The sequence below is a fragment of the Manacus candei genome, unplaced genomic scaffold (genome assembly GCF_025592945.1).
Source record: "Manacus candei isolate 608988 ecotype Guabito, Panama unplaced genomic scaffold, ASM2559294v1 h1tg000060l, whole genome shotgun sequence".
NCBI classification, from domain to species: Eukaryota; Metazoa; Chordata; class Aves; order Passeriformes; family Pipridae; genus Manacus; species Manacus candei.
In genome coordinates, this window is record NW_026138108.1 from 11,141,579 (window position 1) to 11,166,842 (window position 25,264).

A 25,264-nucleotide genomic window follows, 5' to 3' on the forward strand; every position below is an offset into this window, starting at 1 on the left:
GAGCACAGCCAGGGAATGTGAGTATTCCAAATACTTCCTCATATCTCCCCATGGGATCTCTTTAATAAGTTGCATAATATTTTTCTGTATTAGAGGATGGTAAGATAGACATGGTAGGTCTCTTCTTAAATACACTGGTTATGTTTCCTCTTTTCTTCTTTGAAGGAAATGCAAGCAGAGAATGAATAGTTTGTGAACAGTGTTAAATCAAAAAGCATAACTTCAGAGGCCTTTCTAACAATTTATTCTAAAGCTGTCAGCCAACAGATGATGTTCCAAGTACAATAACTAATTATGTGGGAAGTTAGGCAAGCACTGATTTAGTTTTTGGTTTCTTGGATTGGTAGATAATTCTTTAATAGTGAGAAAAAGAATACATGACTTAAATTTCTGGACTTGAGTCTGGGTAAACCCTCTTCTGAGGACAAGTTTATACATAACCTGTAACAATTTTCTTGGAAAATGTGAAAACCACTTGGATGTTTTCTGTGGACCTTGGCTGACTCTAAGATGCTCCCCATTAGAGATGGAGAAGAAGGTTAAAGAAGGATAAGGGAGTGCCACAATGAAAGTATTTCAGTTCTTTGAAACTTATGTTAATTTAGAATAGCACTGCTCTTGCAGAATGTAAGGGTATTTATCTGGAATATCAGGCACAGTTTGACAGTGATCATGTTACTAGGAAAAGGCAGTGGGGCTTAGCAGGCCAAACATCATTACTTTATATCACCAGCACATGACAAGGTAAGACTCCAGACACATTACTTCAGCATTTAACATGTGGAAACGTGGAGATAAAATTCCTTTCTATGCTCTAGAGCACCAAACCCTTTCTCATTTTGGCAAGAGAGTTGGGAAAAGGGGGGCTCTCTGCGGGTACTTGTTTTCAGTTTCTTCAGTTCTGGTGTAACTTGTGGTATGTTTCTACTTAGCCCGTTTGGTGCGTTTGCTTGTGGCAAGTGGTTGTGCCAATTTTAAATTGCTCTGGCTAAACTGAACTCTAGGCCTTAGCTTGTGCAACAGGATAAAAAAGATATCCCTTAAATAATGTTGACTTTTGGCTGCAGGCTTCCATGATTTTTAAGATTAAAATGTTACCAGAGGTGTGGTAACTTGCTGTGACATAAATGCTGCTTGGGAAAAACATCTGGACATTTGGGTTTTCTTCATCAGTTACCAAGGACTGAGCAAAAAATTAAAGAAATCCTCAGGCTGTCAGTGAAGCTGGTTCTTCTTGAAGCAGCAGGCTTGAGTTTGTAGGGTTTTTATAACAGTCTTAGTGAGTACATGCTGTGACAGCACAGGTATGTTAAGCTTGTTTGTGTGCCTGTTTGTACCTGGTTGTCCAGTCACTGTATGTTGGTTTTTTTATGTTCATATTGGATGTGGGTTTAGTTTTGTTATGCAGAACATGCTTTAATGTGACCTATGTTTGTCTTTTCTAGGAATAACATGCTTGGAAGTACTCAGTATTGTTGATCACCTGTACCCTGGCACAAGAGCTCCAGCTTAATCCTTTTCAAACTCTTCTCTCAGAACATGGGGGAAACCGATGATGAAAAATACAGTCAAGCTGGCCAGATATTTGAGAACTTTGTACAAGCAACAACATGCAAAGGCACCATTCAGGCCTTTAATATTCTCACTCGCCAACTTGAATTAGATCCTTTGGACAATAGAAACTTTTACACCAAACTAAAATCAAGAGTGACCACATGGAAGGCCAAAGCTTTGTGGAACAAGCTTGATAAAAGAGCAAGTCACAAAGAGTATAAGCGTGGAAGATCTTGTATGAACACTAAGGTAAGTGGGGTTCAGTTTTGGATTTCATAGCTTCGAAACTTTCAAACTTGTTTTTCTGTAGAACAAGGTTTCTACCATCACATGCAGTGTTTCCATTCATGTAGCCTTCCCTTTCATATATTGAAACTCTTGTCAACTGATTTGGACAAATTTTAAGGTATTTTTCTTCTGCAAGTTTTGTGGAAAGACATGATATGTAAGTGTGAGGCTTAAAGCAGCCTGCTTTACAGTCTGTCTCAATCGTGGCAGAAGAGTTTTCTACCCTTTTTAGACATCAAGCATCAGTCTTAAGATCATAAGATGCATACTAATGAAGGAAGTAGGCTGCACTCATTCCAGGCTCACGAGAACTACTTGCTTTATTAAACAGGGTTTTGCAAGGTACAAACCATAGCACATTCAGCAGGCTCCTCAGTTTGCTGCTCAGTGCCTGCTGTAAAGAGAGCAAATGTGTTTCAGCAGCAGTTCCTAAACTGTTCTCTGGAAGTGCTGCTTGGAGGTCTGGGGATCTCTCTTTGTCCCCTAGCATTGGCTCTAGTAGGCAAACAAGAGCAAAAGAAAATCCTGCACTATTTATGGATTTAAATACTTTCCTGTAAGTGCTTTTTCTCAAGCAGAATGTGGATAATTGCTATGTGGTAACTACTGAAAGGGACGGTCTGCTTGGTTGTGGAAAGGACAGGAAATGATCTTCAGAGAGAATGCAATACATATTTTGATAGAGACAGCTATTGAACACTGGTATGAATCCTGCTGACAAAACTGTACCAAATACTCAAGTTAATGCCAGTTGTTTCATCTAGCTATCACACAATATTTCTACTAGCTCTGTCTCAAGAGCAATTCACTTATTTACTGTCAAGTGATGGCTAAAAGTTGCCCCAAGAAGGGTAACTTTTCAGAAGCTACTTGATTGTATAGAGGTAAAACAGAGAGGAAGGGCACACAGAGGGGTACCTAGACACCAAACTGTGGAGGACTTTTTAATTTAAACTAACACTGAAGGGTTATTTCGTGGGTAGGCAGTGTTGAAAGTCTCTTTATTCTTATTTGTATCATTGCATTCAAACTTCTCAAAAGGACCAGGGAGAAGGACACCACATTACCTTCAGTACTTATGGAGTCCTCTGTTCCTATTCATTTTTCATAAGCTCACAAAGATTTTTGTTTTCTAAGGTAATAAAGGTCCTTAACATAGTTTTATTTAAAGAGTGTCATTTCAGCTATTTGCACTGTGTTCCAGACAGCCACTGTTTTTCTCCTTTCCTTTTTTCCCCTTCGTTTACCTTTTTGACCTGTGCTTCCTTCCTCCCTTTTGTTCTTTGGCAAAGTCCTTGAACATATGTCATGGAGCATCTTTGTGATGAAAACAGGCAGGAAAGGGAAGGAATGAGAGAGCATCCGATGATTAACAAATTATAGGAAATATTCCACATGCACCTTAGCCATGCAGATACAGCCCCAGGTCCAAATTTCCATGGTCAGTTTGAGGAACCGCACAAAAAAGCGGTTTAAAGACCCATGTGAAATGTAAATATTAAGTCTTCTCTCAAGTGTGACATTACAAAGCCAAGGCCTAGTTCTGCAAACTTCTTAAGCAAAGCCATTAATTTTTATATATGGTGAGAAGACTCATGGAAATGGCTTGGTACACAAAATATATAGCCTGTGTAATGCTTTACAAGGTTGTTAAGAAGGAGGCCAATCAACACCTTCCACAGTGTTGAAAGTTTGATATTACTGCTCTTTGAGATTAAAGATTTATTTTTAGTGGCGTGGTGTAAGTATTTGCGGAAATTAACGGACATATCTAGGATGCAAATATGATCAACTTGCAAATGGATATAGAATGTCTGTATGTGAATAGTGTGGGTATAGATATTCTGTGAAATGCTTGTAGATGTTCATCATGAACCTGGATCATGCCCAGACCTGCACTTCACTGTGTCATCGCTGATTTAACGAGAGAAACATGAATCTTCAGATTGCTGGGAATGAAGGCAGTAACCGCAGCCTGTGGGCTCGGTGGGGATATCTACCAAACATTCCTCACACGTGAATCACAGTCTGCTCTGAAAGCCTGTCTCTGCTCCCTGAGTGAGAGGAGGCATGTTGGGGAGAGGAGTGCAGGCTCCCAGGTCATGGCAGTGGTGGGCTCTGACAGCCCCACTGCAGATAAGGAATTCTCAGAAACGTTGGCAGCCCAACCAAGGTGCCAGTGCAGGGAGATTAGGCTACAACAGACATACCAACATTCCCCTTTGGTGCAGCTGGTGATGTTAAGTTTCTGTCTTACTTGCATACTATGCCGGGTACCATTTTTAGCAGTGAAGCAGCAAACAGGAGTTGGCAGCTAAATCCTGGCAGCAGTGCCCAGCACTCACCTCTGCAGGGTTGCCTGGGGAGTGGTTGAGGTAGATCAGCCTGGAGTAAAAAATCTTACTTGTTAAAGCAGGATCACAAAATGAGCAATGAGCTAAGTGGATTTTTGCAATTGCAGCTCTGTAAACAGTGCCAAGGTTGCTAGTAGGCATCATTTTAAAAAAATACATGACTTGAAGGCTTTATATGAGGTTGTGGCCTCGAACTCTGTAGCTGAGTCTGCAGCTCCTGGTTCTTAGATATGGCTTTACAATCTTCCCAGTCTTTGGAGGAGATAAAGGATATACAAGGCAATTGGGTTCTAAATTACTCATGGGAGGGATTTTTTTGTTTGGTTTGTTGTTTTTTTTTTTTCTTCTAAATGCAGTGAAAATCTGCTGCCTCACCCCAAAACTGTTTGGGTTTTTTACGTGTTATTTAAGGGCTGAGTGCTGTACTTGTTGATTTTTGTGCTTATAAACTCTTCAGCCACGCTTAAGTTACTCATTACAATATACACAAGTTTTATACATACACAATGTTCCACTCCAACTAAATAACAATAATCCTGTGTCTTCCCTGCCCTTGAAGAACATTGCCAAATATGGCTTTCAAAGTTTCTACAATGATACAATTTTAAGCTGGATGAATAAAACCAGTTGAGCAATTTTTAAGAAGTTCAAACCCACTGCTATTTCAGAATTGTCTTACTGGGGGCATTATTTTCCCTTGAATTCTTTATAGAACAGACAAACAAACAAAAAGGCACCCCCAGAATAAAACCAGAGCGCTGTAGAAAGACATGCACAAAATTGGGGCAGAAATGAACTTTTTCTGAAAGTGTAGGAGCTCACCTGTAGGAATGCTAATTCTGTATAAAACATAAACTTCCTTCAATCTCAAACTTGTAAGTTGGGAATGATTCCTGTTCAGAATTGCTATTTCTGGAGCTGGCATTTTCACAGTTCACCGACATTAGAGAGGAACAGAAGTCTGTCCTAAGTAGGCAAAACTGTAGCTATCACACTGGTTTTTGCAAATATGTCTAGAAAAAGAGCACATTTTTTTTATGATGACAAAGTTTCTCTCTGGTTTTCATCTTTTACTAATTAATGCAGAGTAGTGTGCTTGGAGTCTGAAGTGGTTGTTTCTTCAGGGAATGAAAGGTAGGTAGCTGGACAATCAGAAGAACATTTAAAGGTTTAATGTATGTTGTTCCCCATGCTGGTAGTTTGAATGTCTCTATGCAAAACATAATGCAATGATGAACAAGAATTCATCCAGCTAGTGTTGGTATATTCATTAGCCTTTTCAAGACATATGTGAGTGTTAACTTTCTGTATGGAGCACATTCATTACTTGCAGTTGATTTACTGTCAGTTTACCTGTGTAAATGATGTGAATATGTGCATGTACATATAAATGAGGCTCCCACTGATGTTTGAGGTAGGTATGTATATGGATCAGAGGGTAGGACCTGGCTCATGCTGTGCACCTGAAATTCTGGCTCTCCCATGCTTAAGGAGAGCAGAGATTGCTGCACATAAAACATCCCAGACTTACTCTCAGGGAAGGTGTTGATTCTCTCTAAAGCATGCAAATATGGTGTTGTCTTCCCCCTCAAACCTGTATGCTGTTTTTTTTCAAAACACAGGCCTACACTTGAGAACTAAGGAAACTTTGTTTAAAGTGCCACTGTGTAATTATCAGCTGCTTTAGTAGACTGGCATTTCTCTCTGAAAGTCCCAATTTCAGATGATGGTGTTGGGGGGATGGGGGTGACACAAATTCTTGTGCACAGCTTTGGTCTTCTTAGCATTATCTGTATTGTAGACCTTGGGCACAGATCCTGGGCAGAGGACTTGTACAGTCCGAGCTGCAGTTTCGAGGTTGAACTGAACAATATTAGCATAATGCAAGGAAATAAAATTGTGTACAGAAATACATGCATATACATATGTGCATTTGTATGTAGATGTGTATATGGAATTATACAAGTTCTTAAAAACCAAATTATCTTGAACTCTGCCATAGAATTGTTAATGTTGGAAAAGACTTCTAAGATCATTGAGTCCAACTGTTAACCCAGCACCACCATATTAGCCACTAAGCCCTGTCCCCAAGTGCCTCTCTAGTTTTACTCTTGACTGAGCTTGGCCTTTCAAATCTTATTTTATAGTAGATTAGGTTTCCTTCCAAAAACTCCTGTTGGGAAAGCTATTGCAAGAGAATGACTCTAAAAATATATTTAACCATGTTTCCAGGACTTATGTGAAAACAGTGGCTGGTTTTGGTAGCATCATGTGCTGCCAGTCTTACCTGGACTTAGTGGCATTGGTGCCCCTGCTGCAGAGAGGGCTCCAGGGATCCTTGGGTAGGTTAATGATTAGCCAAAGCAGCATTACAGAGTGTGTGTGGTTTCAGGGGAGTTGGGGACCAGGGTGTGAGTCAGCAGAAGGGGAGCCCTGGGTCAGAAATGGGGCTGGAAGTTTTGTGCCTGACTCTGCACTAGTTCTCAGCCTCGTCTCCCTGTACTAACCACAGTGGTGTACCTGTGAGTGATAACAGGAGGATGGTCTTTGTCTGCCAAACCCCTTCTGCCTCTTTTCATATTGTCTTCATTTCCAAAGACTGCCAAATATATTACTTGGGAGTTTACAAAACTTACTTTGCCTGGTGCTCTCCTTCCCCCAGAGCTGAGAAAAGCAAAGGTGCTCCTGGGCTGCATTGAGTGCTGCCACATTCTGTAGCAGTAGGGTGATGAGCAGGATGAGGAGTGAATACCAGGTCCATATCCTTGTTAGGTAGAAATTGGCTTCCTACCAGTCCTCAGTTGTTTGCAAACAACCTCTTCTGCAGTCTTGCCCCTCATGGTAAGTGAGGCAGGTTTGGCTTTAGGTGTCTTCCTCTCCCCACCTTGCTCTGTAGTGCTAAACAAATACTTGTCTCTTAATTAAGCAAATCATCCAGCATGTATAAACTTGCAGGTTTGGTGGCTACATTTCTTCCCAAAGTGCTGGCACTTGTTGATCCTTCAGAGACAGCTGTGGGATTTTCAGCCAGGTTTCTCCAGTGCTGTGCATAGTGGTGCAGAAGTCAGCGAGGTTGTGTGTTCAAGTGACCTGACTGATTGCATCCCTTGAGACAAACATTTGTTTTTTAAGAGAGTAATTGAATTGTAAGATGAAAGAAGGGAGTGCCAGTTGTGCTCCAACTCAAAAATATCCATATTATAATGAAAGCTTTAACCTGTTTATTCTATAAAGAGCAAACATCCAGAGGCACATCCCTTTCACTGGTTTCTTCAAAATAATGATTGAAATGGGGAGATTTCCAAACCTGATAATCAGGGTTTATAATGAACACACCAAACTTATCATAGATGTATTAGATAGTGTTGCTAACTTGTTTATTATAATGAAAAGGCATTCCTGTGAAGGTCATAGAACTTGAAACTAGAAGTTGACTACTGAATTTAGGAAGCTTAGGGAATGAATGGTTGTGGCTTTTCAGGGAGATACATTCGGCTGCTTTTTTGTGTGTTTGTTTGTTTTTTTTAATCCAAACACACACTGATTGGGTAGTAGAATCCAGAAGCTATTGAGACTTTTGGGAGTATTAAGGGCCACATATTCCAGTGACTTTTGAAGTGACACCTAGGTGTGTTTGGTATACTTGAAAGACAAGCTGTTTATTTTGATATCTGTGTTTCTTTGCTTTTGTCTTTTAGGACAGGGCACCTAAAGCCTTGTACTGGATTTGCGTTGTAAATTTTTTTTTTTAAGAGTTTTAATAAGCAACTTCTGTTTCAAAGCAGTAGAAAATATGGGACTAACGAGAATGAGTGGTAAGGAAAACTTATTTGAGATGAGAAACAGTGAATCACCTATGAACATGCAGTGAAACCTCAGTTGTTGAACACTGTCTGTGCATTCATTTCTCTAGGGATTTTTAGAGAAAGGATCAGGAGAAGCTTGGTTTCATCGGGTGATGACAGGACACACAGCAGACAGTTCTTTGAAAACAAAACAAAGTACTTGACTCTTTGAGATGTGTTTTAAACGGCGATTGAGCCAAATTACATCATCAAAAGCAAATGTTTGGCATGTGATTCGGTAATGAAATCACTTTATTTTTATTATCCTGGAGACATTTCCACAAACATATGGCTTTTTCAGCTTTATCAGTCGTGAAAGGCAATGAAACCTGGCCAAAGTAGCATAATCAGACAGCCTAGATAAGACTTTTTGAGCATCTGGGAATTTAATTTTTTTTTTTTTTTTTTGGCTTGCAAGGTAACAGTAGCTTTACATCTTACTTCAACAGCACTGTGCTGTTTCTCTGTCTTTGCAAGTAATCGAGAGAAGGGAACTGTCCCACCCTGACCTGATTTCCTAGATATTTTATAAAGATTCCCGCAGGGAGTGACACCCTGTTACTTTCAGACAAACCCCCACTATTGTCACCACGAGTGGCTTAATTAGGTCTGAATGAGACAAAAGGTTACGACAGGGTGTGTCCCGGTGACTGTGGCTTTGCAGGGCTTTGGGGGCTTGGCCCTGTGGAGCAGCCGGGCTGTGTGTCCGTCCGTGGGGCTGTGTGTCCGTCCGTGGGGCTGTGTGTCCGTCCGTGGGGCTGTGTGTCCGTCCGTGGGGCTGTGTGTCCGTCCACCAGGCAGGCTGGGGCAGGGGACAAGGGGTGTTCCTGCCTGTCCCCTGTCCCAAAACTCGGCTGATGATCTTCTGGGGTCAGAGAGAGAAGCCCCGAGGGTGCCAGGTGTGGTTGTTGGGGGTTTGTTGTTAGCTACGTTTCCAGGTTTGCTCCGCTAATGTTTGTGTACTGATAAGTGAGGAAATACATGACTTTTGCTACCAAGAAGCGATTAAACACTTGGCTGCTAGACCCCAGATTTCAGACAATAAGGCAATTTCCTGTCTCCTGGAGCTCAGGTCCTTCCCGAGGTTCCCATGTCTGCCCTGAGAACGGGGGTTTTGGGGATGTGGTTGCTTTCTTTCCTCTTTCTGCTGACAAATCTAATTCTACGTTATCTTCCATTTAGGCCTCAGTGCAGACAGCTTTTAATATCCTTTTGATAGGCTGTAAAATACCAGTTTTAAGAGGTGCTGCATAAGAAGAGAAAATGCAAAATATTTTGGTAGTAGCTTATTTTATTAAGCAAACAACAGAACTTCTATTTGCATTTTCTTTCTAAAAAGCCTTCACAGTGATGGAGTTTATGGTGAAAAAAGAAGTTTAACTAGGAGCTGTTATAAAGAAAATGTAGAAATTCCCTTTTAATACCCTTGAAATTGTGTTTATTTGCTTTACTTTCTCTGCTGCTTTACTTTCTCTGCTACGCTGTCTAAAGGTGGATTATTTTATGTCAGGTAGTTCTCAAAATTCCCACATTCCCTAACCTGTCTACACTTACACGCAAAGTTTGTGTCTGCAACAGCCAAGTTTCTGTAAACTATTTGCCATTTCAGATCCCTGGGATATTTGTGCCTTAACCTGTATATCTGTTGAAAAGTGCTTATTGAAAAATGATCTGAGTTTATACCTTAATGTGACATTATTACAATTTTCTAGTTCTTCGGTCTTTGTTCAAATTGGGGATGGTTGGCTGAGCTTAAAGCTGTATTTTGAAACAAACCTGATGGGGGGAAACCTAAGTTTTTCTGTGGTGAAAAACCTTGTCAAGGAGAGCTGGCAACTGGTCACTTCTTGTTTCAAATCTTCCAAAATTGTGAGAGTCTGGCAGGTACCCAAATGGGCCTTGGTTTTGTTCTGGAGGAGCAAGTGTGAACAAGCAGGACTAAGTTGCAAGTGCTTTGAAACACAGGATTAGAATGTCTAAAATCTTGAAGAAATGGTCTGAGACCAACAGGGTAAAATTTCTGAAAGCTGATAGAAGATTATGAACCTCTCAATGAAGGGGTGTAATACCCAGAGAAAATTTGGAATATGTTGCAGGAAATGATCTGGTGCTTCTAATGAACCACACACACAGCCTGAGTCCATAAGGTGTAGTGCTGATCCACAGGGAGCTGATCCTGGGAGCCTGTCTGAGGAGGCCTGCAGTGTGTCGGGGACTGGGATGTTTCCTTTCCACCAAGTTGGTGCAGGAAAAATCCTAGCTAAAATATTTTGCTTAGTTTTAAGCAGGCAAGTGGTAGATAAACTAGAGCAAGTCTAGAACAGAGCAGCCGTAATGGTCAGAGCTTTAGAGAATGTGACCTGCAGGAAAGGCTTAAATACCTTCACCTAATCTATGTTAGGGGAGGCCCCAAGGTGAACACCATGGAGTTTTGTGGAGCCCATCCAGAACTGCTGAACATTTCACCTTCTCTCTCTAATAGTCTGGCTGATGCTGCTAGATCAAATTCTGATTAGTTTTTCCAACTTCATGTTTTGCTCTGGACATTTGCTGCTCCTGTTTCAGCCCTGAAGAATAGCTTGTGTTTTCCAAGGGCAGGCTGTTTCTGCTTAACAAACCAACCAAGAGATACTGCCTGACTTGTCTTGCATCACTCTCTGGATCTGACTAAGATACTGACTGAGAAGGAACCATGTGGTTCTGCCACACTGTGAATTGGCCTTGTGTTGCTTGCTTCTGCTGCCCTTTTGAAAGAGTTACAAGAGCAGCTCTGAAAGGACCTGTGCAACAGCAAAATGTCCTGGTCCTGCCTGTACTGTGCCATCCTCACTGGATTTACAATTCAGATAAAACAACTGCTCCAGGGTAAATTGCAACTTAGATTAGAAAACATTGCAAGAGATGGCAGTGAGCTTCCTGCCAAGGACTACACACCCAGAGCAGTAATAACAAGTTATGCAGATCAGCAAGCGCTCAGTGGAAGGCAAAGGCATTTCTCTCAGGTTCTCCCCCTCTCACCCCTTTTTTCTCTTACTTGTTTTTTAGCAAGGTAGGAAATAGTCACATATGGGATGAAACCATTCCTGACTCGGGGAGCTGCCGCTGGGTCCGGTCCCTGCTTGGCCAGCTGTGGGGCTGCAAGGGCTGGGCCGGCTTCTCCATCTCCTGCCTGGCTGTAGGCATCTGGGGTAGGAAGTTCACTGCCCGGCAGCCTGGATACAGCCCTGATAGTGGTAGAACAAGCGCAGCCGGTGTTGTTGAGGCAGGTGTCTCCATCTGAATTTCACCCTGGCTGGAATGTGAAAACAGGCTCATTAATACGTGTAAATAAACACTGATCTTCTGTGTATGTTTATCTCCCTTCTATTGTGTTGGATGTTGGTGTAAAAAAGACTGTTACACCTCCTGATGTGTAATTTGCTGCCAAGTTTTGTCTTCAGCTCTTTGCTCCACTTTTTGAAGCATTCTTCTTTTTAGACTTTTGTCACCATTTTATATTTACTTTTATTTTCCACAACACTTTCCTTTAGTAAGAGGGTTTTACCTACCTTCTTTATTTTCATCCAGAAAGGTTTTGGAAATGAGAACTAGAGAAGCTGAAATCTAATTTTCACTGTGTGACATGCTGCCAGCAGCCTGGTTTGTTGGTTCTGACTGCTGTTAACTTTTCCTGCTAAAAACCTTCCTCAAAAGCGTTATGCTAAAGGCACATTTTCTAATTCTGGTTGTTCAAATAATTCAGACCCATCTTGCTTGCTGACCCTCTCGAATGCCACGTTGCCAAGAGGTGCTGGTTGATAATTCATAGTGTTATTAAATTATAAGTAAAACTGTAGAAAGTAAAGGCATTGTCTATCCATGGTAAACTGATTTGTGCAAGTGACCAGGTAAACCAGAAAAAGTCAGGTTATCACTCTTTGGAGCTGTATTTAGCTTTACTAGATAAGTGGCTATGAGTGCAAGCACTCGAAATGTAGTGACTTGGAAGACTGGATGAGCTGGAAAAAAAGAGACCTCAGGAGCCCAGAATTCCTGCCTTCCTGTAGCATTTTGAGCTCATCTATAGGTTCTGTACACTACTGTACAGTCATTCTGCTTAGGAAAATTAGAAATTATGGGATTAAATGATTAAACTCTTTAAAAATAAATAAATAATAATTAAAAAGTCTGGATTCTGACTCAGACCTATGTCTAGTACTGTAAAAGCTCGTTTACCCAGTGCTGGCTTTTAAAAGCCAAGCCTTCATTGGGTGTTGGTTAATAATTAATCTAACAGAAAGATGTATTTTAGAACGTATTTTAAAATATTCTGTGAAATATCCTCAAAGTACCTTGACTGATCACTTACTTGAAAAAGCCAATTTCGAAGTGGAAGCTTAGCTCACTTATTAGATTGCTGTGATCGTTGTTCTTTAGTAGTAAGTTCTAGGTTCAGTGTATTATTTCATCTCTAGACAGTCCAGGCTGTAGCAACAGGACTGTTATTTTTAAAGAATATTATCGATTTCTTCCTGTAGCAAAGCTGTGGTTGTTGATCAACTGGCCTGCGTGCTTTGGATGCCACAGAGCACGAGAAATCCTTTTCTCTGGGTCTGTAGACAAGTCTTTGCTGGCTGGTCAGCCCCTGACCCTTGAAACCATGTAGAGGAATAACTATTCCTTCTCAACCTCACCAGCATCACTACTCGCAAGGCTCCCAACACTTGGTCTCTGCTTAGTCTCTGCTGTGCTCAGAGGTGAGGCTCTTGGTGCCTTTATGTCTTTATCTTTGTTCATCAGATCTGTTTCTGGATGGATTCTTTGGTTTCACGGTTTTGTTCTGGGCTTTTTTTGCTAAGTTTTTAAGTATAGCCTTGAAGCACTATCTCAATATGACAGGCGTAAGCCTACACAAACCAGGCAAGGTACTTACATGCTGCCAACCATGCTCATGGCTGGGATAGTCAGGCAACATTCTTTCTGCAAGGTTTATCTTGTTTTCATTTTGATTGTTTAAGCAACTGGCCAAAACAAGAAAAGAAACTAATCTCTTCTGGGTTTTGGGTGTGGGCTTGTTTTTTTTTCCTCTTCCCCGTGTTTTGATTACAATGAAAGACAGGTAAGAAAACAGCAAACATACTCTTAATTCTGAAGGATGTTAGAGGGCTTATTTTGTGCTTTATTTGAGGACATTTTTGGATTAAAGCATTTGCCTGGTTTCTGGTGGATAATATGTTTATTGAAATGAGTATAACATGTCTCGTCAGATGGTGTGCGGGTTTTTTCAGATAACTGTAACTGGTGCAGGAGAACAAAGTTTCCAGGGATACTTTCCTGTGATATGTATATCAACTGCAATGTTTTCAAAATTTTTTTTGGCAGATTGTTATAAAAGGTCGAAGATCAGGTTAGCATATGACCAATGCCACCTGAGAGAGCTCTTCAGAAAAGCTCCAAAGTCCCTACAGCTCTGCATCACTGAAGGTGCTCTTGACCTTCCAGCACCCTGAATGCACGCAGCCCTCCTTTAATATATACCATAGCAGAATATAAATTTCAAATGTCTTTCATACCATTGTTTTGATTTCAAAGCATGGAAAACATTTTATGCACAAATCTAATATTAGATAACCATGTGGCAGAGAGGATGGACAGACAAGTGCATCCAAATACATCCAGGAAAAATGAAGGCACGTGTTTTTTTTTCCATGCAGAAGCTTATCTTCCAAAAAAGAGGAAAAAAAATCCCATTAAAGATGAGCCAAATGAATGCAAAAATTGTACTAATGTTTCACTTCTGGCATTTTGACTCAATAAAACAGGAGGGCAGTAAAGATAGATCCTCTGATCCCTGGATTGTGCTGCGTCCAGCTGCGAGCGCGGCAGCTGCAGGGCCCGGAGCTGGGGGAAGAGCTCTGACCAAAGTCAGCCTATGTTAGGTAGCCTCAAATCCATGTTACAGTCTTGGAAGAAAAAGGAAAAACTGTGTCTCCATTTTTGCCAGTCACTGATCATCCTTTAGTATGAGAGGACAAAACTGCATATTTCTGAGCAGCTCAGCTGGAGGTACAGAGAGTAAAATATTGGTGGGATCAAAAGCAGAAGTGAACTGGTTGTGATTTGCTTCATGCACCAAGGCAGGGTTTAGTTGCAATTAGAGAAGCATGAGCCTTGGTGTTCCCAGCTGCCTTTAAACTTCCCCAACAGTGTTTGTTTTTTTTTTTTATGTGGTGTTCACTGTCCATTCAGCAAGATGCAACTAGTCTTAATAATATTTTAAGGTAAATTTTGGAGCTATCTGTAGAGCACTTAAGCAGTGTCCACGTAACCCTTTGGACAGTTAGGACCTCTCATGAAAATGCATCTAGCTGAATATTATTTTTGTCAAATGAAATGTTTTTAACCTTGCTAACTTTTATAAGGAGTTCATGAAACATGGTACAGCAGAGAAAAAATACACTTTTAAATGCTACTTAATCTTCGTAGGGCAAGTTCAGTTAGCTCCTATGCCTTCTCTCCCCCCTTCCTTTGATGGAAGAATCAATTTCTATTTATGTAGTTCTTTTTAAGATTTTGCATGTAGTGTATATCTGTTAACCACAGAAAATTTGGGTATATGTTCTGGTATTTGACATCATTCCAAAAACAAATAGAAGAATTCATGTTTTAAGTCAGCGCTGTCCCTTTTCTGTATATGTATGCAGTCAAGTGGACACCTTCCAAATCACTGTCCTGTTTAGCTACAGTTGTCCTCACTGTTCTTGACAGGGTCATGTTCTGTTGCCTTTTACTAAAAGCAGTTGTATGGGTATGGCAGTGCTCAGCAAGCACCAGCATCTTGAGCAGCTCAGGGCACGTCGCTGTCACGGGAGTGCTGTGCTCCTGCAGCTCTGATGTGTCTGGTAACCGAGTTATTTTATAGCAACACGTCCTTTGTTGGGGTCAGTGGCTGGGCTGGTTTGTGGCAAAGTAGGTGACAAGCGCTTTGTACAGGGGTCTTCATCTGCAGGAGCAGAGAGTACCTGAACAGGGTTGTGGAGTTTAGCAGAGCAACTGTGTGTTGAAGTGCTTAGGTAGACTGGGCCTGTAGCAAGACTGGATTTGCGTCTTAAATTGACAAAACATGTCATGCCTGTTGTGAGCTTAACATTTATTTCTTTTTTCATATTTTTTAAAAAATTAAAACTCCAGCCTTTGACATTTTTAATGTCTGAAGTGGCATGTAGATTTTAATCTTTCAGTCTCTTCCATTATAATGCTTCCAACTTTAAATTGGTTGCTCGGAGTGTTCAGGGTACTTGTGACTGCACTGCTGTATCCAGTGGCTGTCAATGAATTTATGTGATAAAATCTGAGACTGCAAATGTGAGATGAACTGTAAATCAGGAATGTCCTACTGAGCAGTCCTATTTTTGCCAGAAGCATTCTCATATCTAGTAAAGGGGATGGAGTGAAAAGCATTGTGGTGGAGAAAGCTTCCTGCTGCAGCTTCTGGTAGCTGTCTGCCTTAGCTGCTTATGCAGCTGTTTCACTTTGGAGCCTTTCCAGGGAACAGTCACTGCTGATCCAGAAAATGTGTTGTTTCATTACATTTTGTGCCTGTCTCATGTTGCATCACATTTAGCTTTATCACTAACAAACACTTGTCCAAATCCACGTAGGATGTAACCCTGTGGAATCAGTCAAAGTAGTCCTTGGTGCATCTCTGCTGCTTTGGGTGTTTCAAAAAGGCCAGGGCCAGTGTGAAGACCCGGATCTGGTGGCAGTGGGAATGGACACACCTGAGGCCCAGAGCAAGCTATAGAAGGAGGTTTGCCATGGAAAGGCAAAGCATTCTGTCCCTCTGTGTCCTGCAGGAGTCTCCTGTCACTGTGTGGGGCGGCCCACTGCTGCTGAGGACACCTGCACTCCTTAGGGTTAAGGGGTTTAGAGGCACATGGGGAAAGCCCCCCCTTGGTACTCGTTTCTAGCAGCATGATCCATTCCTATAGGTTTTTATTTCCAATTGGTGATTTGGGTAAATATTACATTAGGCTAAAGGCAGTTAACTAACTTGAGCAGATGGTTTCCACTATTTTTTTCACTAGTGTGTGTGTGCATTTCCACTGAAGAGTAGCAGTGGTGCTCCTGACTTGGCATACCTTAGGACAGCAAAAGGTGTCTCTGTGTCTGTTGTGGAGCTGGAATCTGAAAATAATCTCCTCTTTTTCACCTCCAGAACTACTAAAAGGCAGAAATAAGAAAACCTTGAACTTCGGGTGTGGTTGTAGATTCTGTCTTCATCCCAAGAAAATACAGAGAGCAGATGATCATTGAACACCCTTTTATTTTCCAGGATTAATTTAATGATTGGGTACTTTGGGCAGAAGAGGAGTGAGGGATTTAGAGTTGGATGATAACAGTGGGATAATGCATTGGACTGCAACAGGATTCGTCTATTCTTAACTATACAAAGAGATGCTGTTTGGTTGCATCCCCCCCCCCCCCCCCGCTACTACCAACTGGTAGATTCCTTGAACGTGATCATGTAAATGCTGAGAGGTAACATTTTTTTATATATTTCAAGGTCAGTGAGTAGATTCTGCTTCTCAATTAAAGTGGATGAGATTTTTGTGACTCGGTCATTGTGGAGTGTTATTTTCTTTTGCTTTGGTGGTGGTGGTTTTTTTGTTTGTTTGTTTGTTTTTGTTAAATACAGTGCTGGTATTCTTGCCCTTTCCCTCCTTTCTTCCAAACCCTCCATTGTTTCCACAAGCTTAGTTTACTGTGTAAAAACCAGTGGAGGCATTCTGTGAATTCTCAGCTGTTAAACTGCATATGGTTTTTCCAAAATGGGATACAGGTGCCTGGATTCACAGGCTGCTGATTTAGTAGTGAGGGGATGGAAGGGGTTGCAAAAGGCCCCTACTTCACATCCCTCTCTCCCTTTCTTCCCCTCCTGCTTTGTAAATTGTGTGTTTGCACATTATATCCAGCAGATCATATCAAAAACCTGTGCCTGGCACAGAAGTCATTCTGCTATTGGAGAGGTAAATTGTGCTGCCATTTATCTCCACACTAAGTGCTCTAATTCAGTGTAGGAACGTTTTCTGGAGATTTTCAAGGTGCTGCCATTCCTAAGCATACTAATGGAGAGAAAGTAACATCTCTTACAGTCAGACTGACCTTTGAATAGAATCAAGCTTATGAGACTTAGCAAATGCTGTGTATGTTTGTATTATTACAACTGAAAATTTCTGGTATCTTTTAATTGTACCAGGAAAAAAGTACATGAAGTTCTGCTTTATTCCAGTCTGAAGATAAATAATGCAATGTGTAGTGTGCTTGATTATAGCGTGGGACAAGATTAATACAGAAACAATTATCTTTTAGGGAATAGTACAGTACTTTTTAACAGTATCATAGAAACATAGTATTTACTCAGTACCTTAAGTAGACAGCTGTTATAAAATATACATGGGTTTATTAGTTTTTTATTGTGAAGTACAAAAATGTCCATGCTTTACTTATGAATTTAAACTAGAATAGTCCTAAGTTTGTCATAAGGCAACTATTACTAGCCTGTAAACTGGCATTAGTCCTCTTCAGTGGGAATTTTCTAAGGAGTATTCTAAAAATGCTCTTGCAGAAGTTGAACAAAGACCAGCTTGTCCATTTACTTATGATAATTTATATTGTAAGTGTAAAATTTTCATCGTTGCATATATCTTATCAGTAATTGGTATTCATATCCAGAATGTTTGCAGGAGTAGATGAATTTAGCTCACGTAAAATCCTGATGAAAAGCACTTGTGGTGACCATTGCCTGTGGGAGTTGGTGTTTATGGGCAGCCTGTCCAGAACTGCCAGTTACTGCATAGCTGGAGTTTGGTGGAGGAAATTTGGTGTACATGAATGTATAACTGTTGGTTTTTTCCTTCCTCATTTATTGTTTCTCTAATTTTGCACTAACATGGTGTACTCTCAGGATACAACATCCAGCATGATGTTGATTCCTCAGGCAGCCCACAGAAGTTTGCTTGTGATATTACTCTTGCATAAGCTGCCCTGTAAAACTGTACAAATCTTTCTCCCTTCATTTCCAGCCTGGACAAGAAAAATGCAAAAGCTCCTTGTCAGTCCTCTTCAGCAACTTTTACTTAGAATAACTTGTCAAAGATGCTTTGAAAAATCAAGTTATTACCATTTAGCTCTTTAGGGGATGATCTGGCACTGTTAAAAGGCAGCTGATGTGTGAATGGTGATATGGATGTTGAGAAGCCCTTGGTACTTGTCCAACCCTGTTTGCTATGTTTCAGGATTGTGACAACCAGCATCACGTAAGGAAGTCTCACACAATCAATCTGTGTTAAATTGCAAATTAATTTCAAAAGCAGGCCCAGATGAGCCAGGAGACTGGGGTAACAGGAGTTCAGAACAGGATGACATTCAAGGTTTGTTCTAGGCTGGCTACAAGAAGGTTTCTTCTGTGACTGCAAACAGAGAGCTGGGGAATGGTACTGTCCCTGACCTTACTTAATAAAGATATGCAGTAAGAATTACCTTTGCAAGGGTTTTGTGCTGGTTTTGACCCTAGGAGTTGGAAAAAAAACTTGACAAAATGCCAAGAGTAAGCTCTATACCAGCAGGAAGCATCCTTAATAAATCAAAGAACAAATAGCTCTGAGACCTAGATAATTATGTTTGTGGAAGGTAACCATGGATGATGGCAAATATACAACCATTTTTCATGATGTCTCTAGGCAATTATGAAGATACTTTGTCAATGGTGATGGCAGGATGGGGGAGGGCAGAATCCTCCTTAAAATTCTAACATACTGTGTTGCAGAGCACCAGGAAGAACCAGAAGGGCTTTCTGGGTGGGTTTTATTACTTGACAGGATTCACTATGTCTAAATCTCCAAAGACTGCTTTTTTTTTTTCCTTTTTTAAGTTGCATTTATGTATATATGATACAGTTTGTTAGCCAAAAAAACAACCCCGCCTCATCAGAGCATGTATGGGTTTATTTGTAAAATGTTTCTAACTGCTTGCTAAACGTGACTGGAAAATCCTGTAGCTGTGAAGGCAGTCACTCACTTGTCAGAGCTCAGTGTTCCCATGTTAGTCACAAGAAGCATGTGCAAAAAACAGCTGACCCAGATCCACCAGTGAACCTCTTCAGTCAGGCTAAATCTGCACTTTATTTCTTCCTTTTTAATTACATCTGTTGATTTTTTTTAAAATTTATTTATTAATTTTTTAATATTCAGCATGCAGTGAGGAGTCTGCTTCTGAAACTGTGAATTAAATGTCATTTTAAGAGGAAGAAAGCCAAGTGGCTGATACAACAGCCTAACTTTAATATCTCTGGTTAACAAAACACTTGCCTAAAGCAAAACCAAAGCACCCCACAGGAGTTCTCTTTTCAGTGGGAATTTGTTAGAATTATTTATTAGATTTTTTAAAAAAATTTGCACTTTTATGATTGGATTGGACAAAAGTCATGGACAAAAGTCAGCACCAGATACTTTTTGCTTTAGTTGTAAAATTTGAAAACAAATGATGAAGAAACCAAAATAAATAAATGACTCTATTTTATGAAATTGCAGTGTAATGGGAACCAGACTCATATCCAAACGAGCCTCCAGATACAGTCCGTGCCTGCTTTGAAACTGTAATCACTGTCTGGCTATGTGTGCAGGACACACAGGAGCATGTCTGGCCTGTGAGATAATGGCTTTGGATTTGCAACATGGCCCAGCTCTCCTGAGCTCTCCCCTCCACCCAGACCCACCTCAGCTCTCCCTGCCCCAGCCACTGCAGTGCCTGAACTGATGGCACAGATTTTGTCTGGGGGGGGGGGGTTGGTGGGAGGTATGGAACAGCAGTGTTGTCCAGCTGTAAAACTGTTTCTAATCAGTTTTTAGTAATGAGTCAAGAAAATGTAAGCATTAGATATGTTTGGGTTTTAATTAGTTTGCTTGCTGGAAATCCTTTGCTTGTTAATCTGTGAAAAATTACAGCTGTCAACTAAAATTTAGGCAAGAATCCTCTATAACAGTTTTGGAAGTGATTCTTCTGAGGATGCCCAAACTTAGATTTAAGCTCCTAAGCACCTGAAGGTGAGGATGTTGACCACTGGGTGAAATGTAACGGGGCAGGCTGAGTTCCAAGGACAAGTCTGCTGAGTTCTTGTGACAGGCCCTGCTTTACATCAGGAGGTGAACCACTTGGTTATATCCAGGGTACACCCTCACTTGAAAGAGAGAGTAACTAATGCTGTAAGGCTACTGGCTTATCACAGATCTGTTTAACAAGTCTAGCAAATGTACACCAATTTCCTCTGTAAAACAAAAAAAGCCTACACTAAGACCACTTATTTCCTTTCCCCTCCCTTTTATGTAGCTGTAATCCTGTTTACTGCAAGTGCTTCAGAAATGCTAAGTGGGGGTTGGACATATGTGAGCAGATGCTCAGAAGTGTTTGGCTTTTTGCTGTTCCTTCTGTCGCATCTTTTTACCAGATGCTTTTATGTCTGCACTAAGCGGAGTTCATCCTCTTGTGTAAATTGACTGAACACCACTTGCAAACAAAATTTGAATGTTAATTGACTTAAATAGATTCCTTGAATACACTCTCAGTGGTGCAAGTCCAGTTGACTACCGAGTCATACCAACAGAATAAGTTAGAAAGTGTGTGGAAGTAATACAGAACCCTGTGTAAAACTCCTCCTTTTCTCTGCTAGTGTTTAATTATTGGAGGTGGCCCGTGTGGCTTGCGGACTGCCATAGAACTTGCCTTCCTGGGAGCCAAAGTCGTCGTCGTGGAGAAGCGGGACACTTTCTCAAGAAACAATGTGTTGCACCTCTGGCCATTTACCATCCACGACCTCCGGGGACTGGGAGCAAAGAAATTTTATGGAAAATTCTGCGCAGGATCTATTGATCACATCAGTAAGTATGTGAGGGCGTGGGCGCTGTTCCGGTAAGAGGCTGCCAAGAGCAGGAGATTAATGGAGAGTTTGACAGAAAGTTCATCTGCCTTAAACATGTGCTAGTGCCTGTGTGCACACACAAAGGAAAAAAGTGGCCTCATTTAAGCAAAATGGCAGTAGAACAAGTTGGAGTCTTATGGAGCAGCTTTTTTGTTAGTCTGGACTTGTTAAACAGTTGGTTTTGATTATGAAGTGTGAAGAATATTGATATTCACTCTAGTATTTTGAAGGTAGACACAACCCTAGTCTGAGAAAATATGCGAAAGTGGGCTAATTTAGAGGGAAGTACGATGTAAAATCTTGTATCTTAAAATGGTCAGCATATTGGTTAGCAGATCCTTTAAATATCAAGAGGGAAAGCTCTACAGAAGTATGCTAAGCAACTCAACTGAAATGAGTTTTGCCCACAAGATTGTGCTGCAAGAGGAAAAGGAGACGGAAGAGAACAACATCCTGTGGTGGTTGCTACATTTGCATTCATCACAGTGTAGGAAATAATACTGCTTCAGGCTTGTGCTAACAATGAACATCAGTTCAGTAGCATGCTGGGAGCAGCTGTGGTTGCTTACTTATTAAATAATACACCTTTGTTACTTGCTGTCTGCAGGTATTCGACAACTTCAACTTATCCTCTTCAAAGTTGCACTTATACTGGGCGTTGAAATCCATGTGAATCTAGAATTCGTGAAAGTCCTGGAACCTCCTGAAGATCAAGAAAACCAAAGTATTGCTTCTCATACTGTAGTTCTGTTCGCAGTAACTTCTTTTTATGTGGGGCATTATGTGAAGTCATTCAAGGTAGTTGAATTCTGTTTAAAGAAACAGGAGTTTTTTTGCCCTTCTTATTCAGCAGTCTTTGCTCTCTGCAGTTGTAGGCATGATAAGTATCGTGGAGACAGAGCACTGATAGTTCCTAAAATATGACCCAGGCTGAGAAGCCGAGGTTTTGCACTATGCCTTCTGGCATGTGTTTGAGGCTTTGCAGGGAGTCTGATGTGGCTTCTTGGTATCTTCTTGCAAAAACAAATTTTGATTGATAATATAAATATTGAGGATGGATTAAGCGCCCGAGGCCTCATTTTGCTTTCACATTTGATATAACTCCCACTGGCACATTGAGTCTTATCAACATTCTTATGCAAGATTTTTAAACAAAATAGAGAGAGATTTCTCATTCTTTTTTTCTATTTTTAAAAAAATATTAATATTTAGGGTGTAGTAGCAATAGAATATTTTGAAGTTTTACTTCAATTGAAATAATGTGCTATCTCTTAAAAGGGTCATAAGTGACAGTAGAACAAATATATTGTTTTAAGTAGTTGAAGTGTATGTAATTTTAAAATATGGACAATACAAACATTCACACAATCAGCTTTGTGTTAATGCAAAGGTTAAATTTTATGGAATGTTGTTTTTCTTCTTTTAATATCCAGCTCTTCCTAGCTGTAACTACGTGTAAGGTGCTGCCCTGATAAGGTTATTTATGTGAGAATGAAGTGCTTAAGCATGTTCTTGTGGTATGGGTCTGAGAGGAAGTTTAGTGCAGCAGGTGATCCAGACAAAGGCTTCCTTTTTTTTTTTTTTATTGTCAGTGTACAAGCTTGACACCTTGCTAATACAGCTTGAGTGTAGCTTTGACTGCAGCAGAACTTCCCTCCATCAGGCCAAGGCAGAATTCAATGAGAAGTACATGGTTTATCTTAGTGCCCTTTCTTCAGACTGTGAAATCCCTTCTCCACTGTGTTACTGCAGAATTAATAAATATCATTTGTGTTTTCAGAAACAGGCTGGAGGGCTGAATTTCTCCCCATGGATCACCCTTTGTCAGAGTATGAATTTGATGTTATTATTGGAGCGGATGGCCGCAGGAACACCTTAGAAGGTGGGTGTTGTGAATGTGTGCTTTTATGCTTATGTATGGTCTTTAGGGGATCTTGAAAGACCTGGGAGTCAGAGGAGAACACAGAGCAACAGGTTACCTTTCAATCCATTGATGTCTGTGTGGAAACTATTATTTCGTGTGGTATCTTTTGCTTTTGTTGTTAAGTTGTAGCTCAACTACAATTTAAAATTGTTAAAATGAAGACATTAAATGTTGTTACTGCTTCTGAGCTCTGTGTGCCTGCATTGCCTACAGAATGCATCACAGTGCCATTGGGCTTGCTTCAAGGTTAAGTAATTATATTGTGATTTAACTTCGAGGAGGCTGACAAGATACATATCAGGAACTGCACAGCCTTTGCTGTTGTGCTGTAAATTTGCCCTGTATGTTTGAACTAATGACCAAAGGGTGATTACCAGGTATTTAGTGAAGTCATCAGAGGTATCAGTGTTTTTGTAGAGGAGATTGAGCTTCAGAAACAATTACTTTGGAAACAATACTAACAGATAATAAATAACTCTAAAGTGTGTGGGAGGAGAGGGGGTAAATGCTTCATGAACTTGAGTCACTGCTGAGAATTCAGACCACCTGAGCTGTTTTTCTTATCAGACACTGGATAAGCTGCTCCTGTATCACAGGAACAAACCTGTTACTTAATGATATATTTCCCTTTTAGGTTTGATTGTATCCATGCAAGTTTCTGTTACCTAAGTACACTGTTTCCTTTTTCTATATTAGCTTCATAGTTTGTCTACTTATTCTTTTATCTGCCAACCACAATATGGTTACAGTTAATTCCTTATAATACTCTATTAGAAATTTCCCTGCCCTGTTGTCCAGCTGTGTCCCATAAAAGGCTGTTTAAGTAGTCAAATACCAGCAAAGTGAAATTATTCTTACCTCAGCTGTAGACTCTATTGAGAAGTTAATGGTTATCATCATACCAGGAACTAAGGGAGTATTTGGTGCACTGAAGATACATACAGAAGCTGTTACTGTCATATTAAATCTGTCCCAATGAAAGAGCAAGAGCATATCAAGAAGCATAGAGACAAAAATTTGTATTTCTTCTCATAGAATTCTCTCAAGTCATCTGCAAGTGGCTAAAAATATTCTAAGCACCCTCTGTCCTACTTCATAATTTAATTATGGATAAGGGGAACATACAGATGGAAAAACTTAAATGCTTAATTGCAACAGTGTGGCTTAGTGGACTTTTTTTTGTTGTGAAAAGAGGAAGAAAAGGTGGAGCCAGAGAGCAAGGAACTTCACAGTCAGTCTCACCTTGGGAATATAACAGTTAAGCCACTGAATATTTTTCAACCCCAAATACTTTTGAAAAATCTCGTTAGCTGGTGGTGTGTGCACGTAAGCACTGCTACAGGGTTTTCTGTTTTTCAGATCTTTCTTTGCTGCTTTTGACTGGTGATCTCTTGCTTGTTTTTTCATGAACTGTTTACCACCTATGTAAAAAATACCTAATTTGCTATTTAGCGTATTAAAAATTCTCAGTCCACTAAATTTGATCTGTTCTATTTCCAGACATTGCCAAAAAATTTTCTATGTTTTACTTTAGTCATGATTTTCCCTTGACTTCTTCCCATAATTCCTCTTCAGACTTTTTTTTTTAAATGAGACTTTATCTTGAATGCAGTACAGCTCCAATTTTGCAGCTGAAAATGGGGAAAAAAGACTCTTTGCATTCAAGGGAATTTTGGAGGAATGATGGAATGTACTGATGGTGTGTTGTTTGATGAAGTGTAGGACTAGATGTAGGAAAGGCACTGAGCTGCTCCCTCTCAGAAGTCCAGTGTGACTTTCCAGTGGTTTTAATTCTTTCTCTTTGCTCACCAGGTTTCAGGAGGAAGGAGTTTCGTGGAAAGCTGGCCATAGCCATCACTGCCAATTTTATAAACAGAAATACAACTGCAGAAGCCAAGGTAGAAGAAATTAGTGGAGTTGCTTTTATCTTCAATCAGAAGTTCTTCCAGGACCTTAAAGAGGAAACGGGTGGGTGCATCCTCATTTTTTCCACTACCAAAGACAAGAGTCAGCAGAGGCCACCCTCCTGTTCCTGATAACATCAATTAAAATATTCTGTATAAAAAAATTCCAAGTGATAAAATGTTGATGTCAGAATCTTGCAGATGGAGGTGTCCATTTATGGTACAGTGGGATATTTTTTTAGCTGAGACGTTGCCACATCATAGCTTGTTTTAATGTTTAAATTTTTCTCCACTGTAAAAATGTCTGCTATGTTGAACAAATTTAAAAGAGCATTTTCAGGGCCCAGAGATTTCCCTTAAGACACAGTTTGTTTTGTTTCTATCTGTTCACATACTGAACAGCTTAAAAACTTTGAAAAAAGCTCTACCCTTCTGGGAGG

At 40.4% G+C, this 25,264-nt stretch overlaps 1 protein-coding gene across 4 annotated transcripts in view; it reads left to right on the forward strand.

The window, feature by feature from the left end:
• The window catches only part of MICAL2 (microtubule associated monooxygenase, calponin and LIM domain containing 2), a 161,695-nt gene that overhangs the window by 57,152 nt on the left and 79,279 nt on the right, over nucleotides 1-25,264 (forward strand). For all 4 annotated transcript variants that reach the window (XR_007907187.1, XR_007907186.1, XM_051803808.1 and 1 more), the window contains 5 exons: nucleotides 1,446-1,803; nucleotides 20,748-20,955; nucleotides 21,604-21,720; nucleotides 22,777-22,878; nucleotides 24,733-24,888. Coding sequence is in view for 2 of the 4 variants with exons in the window: in XM_051803808.1 (XP_051659768.1) it covers nucleotides 1,540-1,803; nucleotides 20,748-20,955; nucleotides 21,604-21,720; nucleotides 22,777-22,878; nucleotides 24,733-24,888 (847 nt within the window). In the remaining 2 variants the exon portion in view is untranslated. The remainder of the gene's footprint in view (nucleotides 1-1,445; nucleotides 1,804-20,747; nucleotides 20,956-21,603; nucleotides 21,721-22,776; nucleotides 22,879-24,732; nucleotides 24,889-25,264) is intronic.